Here is a 12,183-nt window from a genome sequence, read left to right on the forward strand (position 1 = left end):
AACAAAAACCAAAAAACAAAACCAACAGCATACTATGATTGAAGAACCAAAGTCTTGGGGGACTGGTCCTGTAAGATAAGTGTCTGTTACAAAACAAATGAGTCTTGGTCTTAGCTTTTCTAATTATATCTGAGCCTAAGATCTGTGTTCAGAATGCTTTTTAGTGCAAAACGTTACCACTGCATGTTCACCTAAATTAATGCTGTGGTGTCTTGAGATATTAAGTATGCAAGACTTCTTAGTTCTTCTGGTTCACAAAATTGCTGAGAACTCAATTCCTCTTGTAGTGGTGGTACTCTTGAACTTGACAGTGCATTCTTCCTGTAATTGCTTCCATTGTCATTAGCAGGAAAATAGCTATTGGATTTCAGTAGATAGCCAGGATTCAGATACATCCTTACCAAAGTGATGCAGTAATGAGTCAATAAAAAAGCCTCAGTTGATTGCGTACCCTTAAACATCTGAACACCCTGCTGCCATTGGGCTCATGGGGGCTTAAAGGCATATGCTGTCTGTGGTGTAACTCCATTAGAATTCCACTTGAGACCCTCACTGATAAGAGACTGCTTGCTACAAGTGGTCTAGGATGTGGGTGTTGACAGCTTGACTGTATCACATCCTCTATTTTCTTTTAGAAAGAAAATTACTACAGCAGTAGCAGAACCACTTGCAGAACCACTCTAGAAGATATGCTTTAGGGCAACTGGAATTCTTGACTGGATTTGATAGTTTGTTGTTTAACCTTTTAGCATGACTGGAAAGTAGTTTGGAGTTCAACTGGAAAGGAAAACAAATCACTGAAATGGTCTATGCTGCTTTTGTCTTTGTGCTGTCAGTGCCATGAACATCTGAAGATTCCATTATTGTAACACTTCAACTGGAAGCAAACTAGCTTACTCTATGGTAGCTGCTGCTGAAATAAGGTAGATGAGTTCAGTCAAGCTGCTACTTTTGGCTAATTGCCAAGCATGCAAGGCTGCATTCAGCAAGCTTACTGTGAGTTCAAAGGATGATCACCAACACCGTGATCTCAATTCTTTCTATGAAATGATTGGTGTTCTAGGAACTGATTAAGGCACTGTGACTTAAACTGCAGCTAGTGTAGCAGGATGGTGGCATTAGGCAGACGCTTTAGCTGCTGGTGTTAAGCGTGCACTTGAACTGTTACAGGTATTTAAAGTGAATGCACCTCTGCCTCCACGTAAAGACCAAGAAGTTAAAGAGGATTCTTCATATTCAACGGGATATAACCAGAGTTTCTCTACAGCAAGTACACAGACTCCTCCTCAGAGCCAGTTGCAATCTTCTCATGTTGCAGAACAAACCTCTCTTTCACAAGAATCTCTCTCTTCAGGTGAGAACTGCACTTGTCTGCATTTCAAGCAGTCATTAAAATTCCTTAGATTATAAAAGCTCCTTGGGTAAAACTACTTTAGATATATATTTGTTAACGTACTGTGAGTATAGTCAGTTTAAGTCAGTGGAATTCTTAACCATTGAAGTTCTTATGTAGCAACTGCTAACATCAGGGTTATATCAGCTGTAATTTAGTTGATAGTACTTCCGATAAGTAGAGTCCTGAGCTGCCTTTATTGAACAAAACTGATCTGCTCAACATTCAGATGCTGATACCAGATGAATATATGGCGCTGATGCTAAGGATTTGCAATGAATTGAGGCACTAAATTTGCCTGGAACAGTTTCCAGGGTGAGAGATGACAAGTAGGAATCTGGATTTAAAGTTATTTAATCAGTGACTCAAGGCCACTGAGTGTTGTCTGCCAGAGGACTGTTGTAGGAATTGTTTGAGGCTGATAGTGTGTGAAATCAGTGAGACATTCTAAGGTTAAGAACTCCAAAGAACAGTAAGTACAGCAGCTAGGAAAAACTTTATTTAGCTTGAATGCTCCTTGTCATCACAGACTATAGGAGGTGATCTGTAGCCATCTGCACAGCTTTCTGGTGAAACACCATATTTGATCATTTCTGTGCAATGGCTCTGCAGGAGCTTCAGAAAGATTAGACATCCTCTATTTTTGGACCCATTTTAATCTGTTTTTTTGATTGATTTAGAGCATAGAGTTATGGAACCCATTCTTGGTTGCAGGATCTGTATTTAAAGCTAACCACTTAACCATCTTGTGAGTGAAAAGTATTCTTCAATACAATACCTGTTGCTTGATGAAACTGCTTAATACGATGTGTAAGAACATCTGAAGAGACAGAACCAGCATTTGCAGCTCTCTAGTTGTCTTATTGCTATCTAGGTGAAATGAATTTGTTTCATCATACTAAAGGATGTCAACACTGAGGTGTGATCTAGTTAATCATAGAACACTGAGGACTTTCTGCCAGTAGAGCAGGGTAGACTCTAAGTGGAAAATTTTCAATTGAGTGTAGTTTTTATTCTAATGTGGTTATTTTCCTGATGCTGCTAGCAAACTTTAACAGGGCAGAACTGACCTTCTTGAATACTTGAGGCTTACGCTGACAGGCTAGGCTATGTCTACAATATACTTCATAACAAGGATTACACTCTACACAACAAACAGAAGGAAGTTCCTTATTTAGAGTAAGGAAAGGACAAGAGCAGGATACACTGAGCAGCTTAATCTGGTTAACTTTCTAATGCTGTATTTGCTTCTACATGTGTTAAGCTATTGCAGCTAAGTTTTCTCACCCATGTCTTTTGTTTTAAGGAGTGAATTATCAACCTGATGGAGCTGTTTCTGTTAGCAATGGTAGCCTTGCCTTTTATCCAGCGCAGACAAATGTTATTCCCAGACCCCCTCAGCCTTACCTTAACAGTCGTGGGTCTGTCAGAGGATCTGCTAGAGGTGGAAGGTCTCTGACCAATTCATATCGTTCCCCTGGTGGATACAAAGGTATGTCTTTGTTTACTGCTTCCTTAAAAATCTTCTGTTACATACTAGAACATTGTTTTAATGCATAGCATTTAATTTAGGTTCTATGTGAAACATTGCAGTATTTTAAGAACCATGTGCAGAAATTAGGGTCTTTCTTTAGAATGAATTTGCTTAAATTCTGAGGCTTTTTGTAGTCCCTGTACTTTGGCTGTCAGGTGAACTGGCAGAGAGCAGTATCATAGTTGAATTATGAAAGTGTTTAATAATTAGTAAATGACCATCTACTCTTCTAAATTTCTTCCCTCCCTTGCTTTTTTTTCTCCTGGCCTCTGTCACTTGCTAACATTTTGGGCAGGTATTTTCTTTTCAGATGATACTGATACTACTTGTTCAGCACTGCTGGCTTTTTATATTGCAAGCAGAAACTGGGATAAGGGAAGAGGTTCCAGTAATGAAGAACACTTCTGAATTAATAAGAAGCAGAAGGATTTTAAGAGAAGGATTGTTTGGTCTATACAGTGCTGCCATTAGCTGGAGTGTCACGATTAGTTTCTGCTTACTTATCAAAGTTTCTGGTAGCAGCAGCCTCTTAACTTTGAAGTGGAAGTATGCTTAGTCTGAAATACAAGTTGTTGCAGTTAATGGATTGAGACTTCTTCCTAACTTGTAGGAGCATGTTTTAAAAAAAACAAAATAGTAGTCTGAACTTGCCAGCAGTAAAGGTTTATTTGGAAGTGCATAGTACTAAATTGCTTGTAGGTCCCCTTATTGTTTAAGGTCCTCTTTGTTGTTTAGTCTAATAGCTAAAGAGGCTAAATATAATTGTAGTAAAATGTCATAGCTATGCATTTCTAACAGCAAAATGAGCGTGCTCTTGTTAAGAGTCATGATGCTCTGATTTCTGAAATGAGGAGTGGAGGTGTAACTGCATGACTTGATACACATGCTAATTGCTTAAAGGGAGTTCTAGTTGTTTTCTGGACTTGTAGTGCAAACTAAATGGTTAATGAATAATCACTCTTTGAGCAGGTTTTGATGCTTACAGAGGGTCACCTTCAATAACTAATGGCACCTATGGCCAGCTCCAGTTCCCTGCTAGAGATTATGCTGGAATGCCATATTCTCAGAGAGTAAGTATAGACTTTGTTTTCATTAGCCTTCTTGAGAACTACAAAGTATTGTAGCTTTTCACTGTCCTAACAGGTAAACAATTCCTTACAAGCTAGAAGTTGGTTTTGTTTTCTAAACAAACTCTTTTGGAATAATAGAAAGCAGTTGAAATAGGAAGAAAGCTCATATTTGGGGCTGGTGGATTGTAGTCAGAATTGGGTCTCTGAAATACAATCAGATGAGTAAGAAATGTCAGTAAGCCCATCTTGCTATAGTTTTCAAACTAGTACTCAGTACCTCTGTAATGTGTATGTGCTCTTGAATAGCTTGACATAAAATGAGGCTGAGCAAACTTCACATTTGCTTGTGGCTAGAGCAATTCATTAAAAACACATCTGGATTGTGATTAGGGGACAAGATGTCTTCATTCTTGAATATATTCATGGGGTAGCAGGAAATCCTGGTAGGAGCCAGCCAGTGTGAACTTGACTCTTAGATGCTTTCATTTGAGTGAGGGCAGGTTTCTTAAGGGTTGATGCACTTGAAGGCACTCAGTAAATCATAACCAAGAATGACTGGTTTCGTGTTCTGTAGTGGTGGTAGAGCATAGCTGGATTGGGGGAGATTGGTTAGTTTAAGGATGTTCTGTTGTCAAACTCCAGGTGATGCAGGAAGAAAAAGGAAGCTTCACTATTCAGAAGTGTAAAGGATGAAACTTGTGAAGTTAAACATTTCCAGTAGGTTTAAGTTTATCAGTGTTTTTTGACTTGTTCAAGGTGAGTAGATGGACTTAAGTGGTAAATTTCTGCTCAGGATAGCTCTAGGTCTTGCAACATATCCAATGAAGCGTGTTTCAGATATCAAACTACATACTTTAGAGACGAGTGATCCTTAAGCTTTCTCTGGGGGTGGGAGGCAAGAAGGGATGTTCCCTGATTTGAGGAGGTGTGGTATGTTGTCACTGCTGTGACTTTTGTTTGTAGAGAGTTCTGCAGTTCTCAGTTTCCTGCTGTGCCATGCTTCCTGTTCATTACTTCAGAACTGAAGCTGCCAAACTGTAAAAATAAGGAGGGGGGGGAAGTAGAAGGATGCAAATCTATCAATATCTAAACTGCTGGCTTGTTCTTCTACTGACTTTCAGAAGTGGGAAGAGGTGCTTAAGGTCTTAATTTGACATGCAGCATCATACTGCAGAAGTCTTTTCTTGGTGTTATAAGACACCTAGGTTACTATTCTTGGGGTGGCAAGGAACAACTGCCTTCTAGAAGTCACAAGGCTGTCTTTTCAAGACACTTGATTAGTTTTGAAGGGGAAGTTCATTGAATGTGTCTCTGCATAAGGTCTTCATTATGTCTCAGGTGTCTCATTTTAAACAAGTTTTGCCATGCCTGTTTCTATCAGCCTTTGAGTGCTCTTATCTTTCTGCAGAAGTACTTCAACTTGAAGAGACATCTTCTGCTATATATACCATCTCAGTAAAATTTTAAACATACCTGACGAACCTGTGCTGATCCCTAGGTGGAAATTAATTGTTGCCTGTTGGGAGGGGACTTAAAGTGAAGTCTAAAGATAATCTTAGGAGGAGTTTTACATCATATACAACATTCACTATCTGCATGAGACTCACTTCTCTAATAAACATGTCCAAGTCTATGCAAGCGTGTGCTCTTACTGAGCCAGTTTCCTGTGGAGTGTTAAAGCAAGCTTAATCCTTTGTGGTTCAAATTATGATGAAGGCAACTGAATTAAACACTTCAGGTTAAGCTGTGAACTTTCAGATCGTGTCTGCAGTGTTTTGTCTTATTAAAAAAATCCTGTTAAGAGATGGGGAAGGGTGTGTATTCAGCTTTGAAATGAAATTTCTTCTATACTGACCTAGAATAGGCTTGAGATCTAAGGTGAAGTACAAAGCTTTTTAACTTCACATAAGTAAATACGTAAGTAAATTTTCTGTAAATAAGGCAGTTAATTGACAGTGATGGACTTCAGAATCAAAATGTATAGTTCAGAGTTTGAATTGTATGTTGCACAGTTATTTCATAGCTTCACTTGTTTTCAGATTTGCTCATCATTATCTTCTGTTTTCTTTAGGATGTTAATTACCAGCAGTGCTATAAACGAGGTGGAATAACTAGTGGTCCACGAGCAAATTCAAGAGGTAAGGCCAACATCCCATTCCCAGGGATGTATCTGCTTGCTGAAGTGGAATGTTAGAGTAAACAGTGAGTGTACTGTCACTGTTATCAGACATATCAACAGCTTGGTATAAATTAGCCAAGTTAAATGGAAGTGTAAGTGCTACTCTTAAGCAGTCAACAGTGCATAGCAACAGACTTAGGAAAATTGAGAATGGTAAAACTATGTCAGAGTTCTGATACAGTGATACTTTATTGAACTTTATTCATAAAATTGACTAAAATACATGCAGAATGGTACCACTGTTACATTTGGCATCTTCACTTAGTTGTATGGTCTCTCTTCTTTGAGCTGTCAAATCCCAGAAACTTTGTAAGAGTGCTTTTCTACAGAAAATAGTTGTTTTGTAAATACAGCTTTCGACTTTGTACTCCAGCATGTAACTGGTGAAGAAATTCATGCTTGGATATACAAAGCTTGTGTTGTATAGAATGCATTTTGAAAAGCTATGAGATGATTTAATCTTGTATATACAATTTTCCTCTTGGACTTAGTATTATAGGTAAAAAAGTGAGTAGGATCTTCACTGTAAATTACTACTTAGAAGAAAAAGGGGAAATCTTGCATATAACAGCAGCTGTTTCAGAATAAAGTAGTTTGCCTCAACCTGAGGAGGGACTCAGAATTCTGATTCAGGGAAAAGTCAAAATGTGATAGTGATGAGTGAAGTTGACAGATTTACCTGTTAAAATTGCTGCTGATATCTCAGTTTTATCAGATGTGAAGGTATTCATTTCCTGCAGAAGCAACAATGGCTTAATTTGATGCAGCTGCTTTAAATTTGTTATATTAATGCTTTCATTCTAGACTGAAACTAGGTTCTGTTAACTTGGATATTTGAACAGATAAGCGTTATTTTGGGCAGTAAGATGCAGAAAGCTGAAAAGCAATCCTAGTTTTTCAAACTTGTAATATTTTAACATGACAAGTAGATATGGCTTGACAAGACAAGAATACATCTCCAGAACAACAGTACTGAGGTAACATTAGGTGCAGCTTTCAGTCCTTCAAGGTCTCTAAATAATTACATCTCTTTTAGTGATTCTGCAGAGTTCTTCCAGAACTTGCTTTTTAGTTCCACTCAGTGAGCACATACTGTTATATGATGAGGTACAGTAATTTTTAGCTGTGCAAATGCTACAGCTAAAGCCACTGCCTCTCCTACTTATAAGTGTAAGAAGTCATTGTTCATAGCTGAATTATGGTCCTTCTTGCTGAATGCAAGTGTAAGGAATGTGAAACAGCTTCAAAGTTCTGTTCTCGCTGGGGTCCTTTGAAATCTTACAGCTGAGACAAATGTTCTTAAGCAGAAAATCTGTTTTGTATTACATGCTTGCAGGTTTCAGGTACCCTTCTGTTATAATACTTATTTATCATTGCTAATGATCTTTAACAGCAGGGTGGAGTGATTCTTCTCAGGTGAGCAGTCCAGAACGAGACAATGAAACCTTTAACAGCGGAGACTCTGGGCAGGGAGACTCTCGCAGCATCACACCTGTTGATATGCCAGTGACAAGCCAAGCTGCCACTATACTACCAGTGCACGTCTACCCCCTCCCGCAGCAGATGAGAGTTGCCTTCTCTGCAGCTAGAACATCAAACCTGGCCCCTGGAACTCTAGACCAGCCAATTGTGTTTGATCTATTGCTGAACAACCTTGGAGAAACATTTGACATCCAGCTTGGTAGATTCAATTGTCCAGTGAATGGTACTTATGTCTTTATCTTCCACATGCTGAAGCTGGCTGTAAATGTTCCCCTGTATGTGAACCTCATGAAGAATGAAGAGGTCCTAGTGTCAGCATATGCAAATGATGGGGCTCCTGATCATGAAACAGCCAGTAACCATGCAGTCCTGCAGCTGTTCCAGGGAGATCAGATCTGGTTGCGTCTGCATCGGGGAGCCATTTATGGAAGTAGCTGGAAATACTCTACTTTTTCGGGATACCTCCTTTATCAGGACTAAAATACAGTGCAATGTTTACAAAAAAGCTGCTCCAAACACCTTGGTGGAGGGGGGGGATTGGGACTAGCTTTGCACTTACTACTGACTTTATAGAAGATGTGGTTCCATTATTGGGGGAAATGATGGTCCTGTTGTGCAAGGTGAAATCATGGAGTTGGGGTACTGAATCAGCACTAATTTGGCACTTTATCAGTTGTGATGTAGCCTTGCTAGTAAAGCTGTGAATGTATATTGTTTGCACTTACCCTAAACTGTATTAATGTCCAGCTTACTACACTATTGATTGCCTCAAGTATGGGCTATTCACAATGCCTTGTTGTGCCTCAATAAAACAAGTTAATATGCATTTTAGTATTAATCTTGCTAGTGGTCTTTATTTTTAAAATATCAGGCTAGCTTTTCCTTGTGTGGGCTGTACGTGCATGTTCATACTCTGTATAGAACTTGTCTTCAGGTTTCAGTAATTCAGAGGGTAAACTAGTTTAAATGGGATTACTCAGTTATTTGGTTCTTCATTGCTTCCTCAATTGAAGTGAATTCAAGATTTAGTTGCATAGCTACTTCTGATTTCTTGACCTTTCTGTTAAAATTGAAATGAAACTTTACGTGGTTTACTTTGAATACTTCAAATGCATGTTCCATCAGCATGCAGTTTTGTTACACAACTGTTTTGCTACTGAAGTAGCAGCTAGCTGAAATTCTTAAACCTCAAAACAGTCACTGAAGGACTTGCTCACACTTATTACATCTGAATGAATGCAGCATATATCCTAAGCTGATAAGTGACTCTTATGGAGTCCAAACCTGTACAGCTTCCCTCTCACATGAGTTTAACTTGCATTACAAGCTGCTTTTCTTCCTTTCAGAACACTGCTGAGGATGCTGTTGTTTGCAGTTGAAGCCTGCTCTTTGCATCCTAAATCAAATCTGTATGCAAGTACTAGGAGGTATTTATTAAACATTTCTTACAGCTAAACGAGGTGTATGAATAGTCTTCAGCAATCTTGTGGCCTGGAAACTGGAAAGCAATGGAAGTTCTTATCCAAGCTTCGTGTCAAATACTAGAAAGCATTTTTCATGTTTAAAATGAAAGTCTGAACTTGTAAGAGCTAAAAATCCACAGTTTTCTTTCTACTTTTAGGAGCCTCTGTACTCCCAGCAGTAGGTGTACTTTACTTAAGTATTCCAGTGAGAGTGCTAGTGGAAGATCCTGGTACATCTAAGGATGAACCCAAAGTGCTCTAAAAGCAGTTCAGCTAATCGCTTCATTTACAAGTAAAAACTGATAGTGGAGTACAAGTCAGGCCTGGTATAACACTGCTGTTTCTTAATAACTGGTTCCAAAATACCTTTTCCTTCTGCTGCCCCATGGATTCCAAAACAAGTCATCTGGCACGACTCCACAAAGTTACTGTTATGAAAACCTTGATTTTACTCTAAGTCTAGATTTTTTTTTTCATACGTTTACTTAGATGGTAATAATAGTCTTGATTTCACTTTTGTGGTAAGTTCTAAGAAGTTTGGGGTAAAGCTTCAGGAACCTGGGTATGACAAATGTCAAGCCATACCTATTGAGTAGTAGATGTATTTTTGTATTTTTAAGTGTACATGCTCTGACTTCATTGAATGTGATCAGTGAAAGATCAGAGGCAGGAGTATATAAGATATATAGTTTCTTTAACACCTGACTTTGTCAATTCTCCTTCCTATAATTATGAGAATTTAGCTGGTAAACTGAAGTACTGAAATTTCTGTTTGCAGTAGTAAGCACCTGCAGCTGGAGTCAGACTTAACTGCTTTTGTAATAAATATTGCAGCTCTGAATTTTTAGACATCTTGAGCACTGTTGAGTCCCTTGTTTTTTTCAGCTATCTTACTAGGGGACTAGGAAATCAACTCTACTGCACACATAGAAGGGTATCCCTTGCATTGCGGTTCCCTTAGGACCAAGTCTTTACTTGGTGTGTAGCTTGTCATACTTGACTTCACTGTATGTACTTGTTCTATGGGTTTTTCACTTTTTTTTTTAAACATGATCCTAATGCTTAAAAGCTTTGCCTTTGGCAACCTCAGACATGGTCACTGTGACTATATAAAGTATATGCTGTTTTCTAATACTCCAGTTGAATTTGTTTGGACAACTGGTTGACTAAGGCAATCGCTTGTTTGACTCTAGCATTACTTACCAGCAGACTGAGCAAATCTTTTAACTGTCTCTTGCACATATTTAAAATCTGAAGTAAACATCTCAGCTTCAAAGCTGGCTATTTGTATATATAAAAGTTCTAAGTTTGTAACTAAAAGTGTACATAGTCATAGCAAGAAGTGCTAAGATGGGGAAAAAAAAATCTATTGATTATACCGTGGCTTGATAGTGAATATGACCATAAGACACAATGAATGGCTACACAACATCTTATAGTTTTGTAAGCTTTATCAGCTTGAACTGCAATAACGTCTACAGTACTAATTGCTTTAAATGTCTACTTCTTCTTCTGTTAAAGGAACTTTGTCCAAGTTCTCTTCCCATATGATAATTTGAAAATAAGGTACATTTTACCTTATAGTTTCTCATAGGAGACTTCTGTCTCTAACTCTGTTTTTCATTGTTCCTGGTTAGAACAGTGAATGCAACTCTACAATTGATTGGTATTGTCATAGAGCTCAGTTTAGACAAGATGTCACTTTCAGGGCTAGTAATGAACTTAAGTGCTAGAAGACTATAGTTAAAAACAACAACAACAACCCACTAAAGCTGCAAAGGACCAAACAAATCAATACTGTTTTTCAGGCCACTGAGAAAAAACTGTTATTCCAGTCTTTGAAGATCTAGTAAGTAACACATATTCATCTAGTTCCACGTGATACAGCAGCATTAAGAGATGCATACCTCAATCTTCATTTTCTTTTTCTAGACTGCTTGTTTTGAAAAGTTCTAGTACTTCAGAAGACTTCATTACATTATTTACAAACGGACATGGTTTTATTTTACCTGAGTGTGTCTCTGCTGAAGATATTCACCTTACTCTGAGAAGGCAGAAATGACAACTGATACAAAGAGCATGACAATGCTCATAGATACAGCAAATTCTCAACTGCAAAACAAAGTATTTCAGTGTAATCACCACCATTAGCTGAGCTGCTGCCTAAATCAGCTCTAATTTTGTGGTATGATGCTGTGCATGGCCATTTGGAACATGGTTTGTCTTCCATATTGCTGTTTCCTCTGGTAGAACACACCACTCCCTGTGCTCACATCCACTGCTGGGTCTCCAGAAACATTGAGTGGGTGCTGTTTTTTCTTCCCCATGAAGAAATTCAGTGAACATCCCTTTGCTTCATACGCCCTTCCATGTCGTGCACCATTTTGTCAGTCTGCCATCTGTCACACAGCAACAAAATGTCATGGAACAGTGGTGGGAAGGTTCAGCCTCTGCTGCCATACCACCAATGGCTGGCTCTGAGGCTGCAGGCCAAGAGTAAAATAGGAGGCATAGCTTTCACTGGCTGTGATATGGGCTTTGTGTAAAAGCTGTATAAGCCCAGATTTTCTTTCTCCATAGTCACTCAGAGAGTTGCTTGCATAACTGCACGAAGTAACACACTTTAAATATGTGAGGATGATGATAAGGTCTCATTAAAGCATACAAATGGAGATGGTGGTTCTGCTAACTTTCTATTCCTGTCTTTCCTACGCAAATCTGATACCACCTAAATTCCACCTGCTTATCTTTTGCAGTTTCCTAAACTATACTATTTGAGACAGATGAGGCATGGACATTAGATTTTAGTCTGGACCAAGTGAATTTCCACGGTTCCTTGTGGTAGCTCAGCAAAATGCTGGAACTGTTAGGTAAAGGAGGGCCACGTGAAGCTCCCCAGGCAGCAGCCCGAGCTGAGGGGACGCGGTGGCGGGCCGGACGCGCTGCTGACCGTACCGCAACATGGCCGCCTCCACGGCCGACTGCCGTCCGTACAGCATGGCGGCCTCCGCGCCGAGCCAGAAGGAGGCGCCGCGGCCGTAAAGCGGCGCCCGCTTCCCGAT

At 39.2% G+C, this 12,183-nt stretch overlaps 1 protein-coding gene across 1 annotated transcript; it reads left to right on the forward strand.

Annotated features, from left to right (window-relative positions):
- Nucleotides 1-34: 34 nt before the first annotated feature.
- LOC104912138 (caprin-2-like) lies at nucleotides 35-8,496 on the forward strand. Its single transcript, XM_019611600.1, has 6 exons — nucleotides 35-70; nucleotides 1,123-1,354; nucleotides 2,700-2,885; nucleotides 3,897-3,997; nucleotides 6,069-6,135; nucleotides 7,570-8,496. The coding sequence occupies exons 1-6, from the start codon at nucleotides 35-37 to the stop codon at nucleotides 8,136-8,138; spliced, it is 1,191 nt and encodes a 396-aa protein (XP_019467145.1). The 3' UTR covers nucleotides 8,139-8,496.
- The last annotated feature ends 3,687 nt before the right edge of the window (nucleotides 8,497-12,183 follow it).

This window comes from Meleagris gallopavo, chromosome 1, assembly GCF_000146605.3.
Source record: "Meleagris gallopavo isolate NT-WF06-2002-E0010 breed Aviagen turkey brand Nicholas breeding stock chromosome 1, Turkey_5.1, whole genome shotgun sequence".
Classification (NCBI taxonomy): domain Eukaryota; kingdom Metazoa; phylum Chordata; class Aves; order Galliformes; family Phasianidae; genus Meleagris; species Meleagris gallopavo.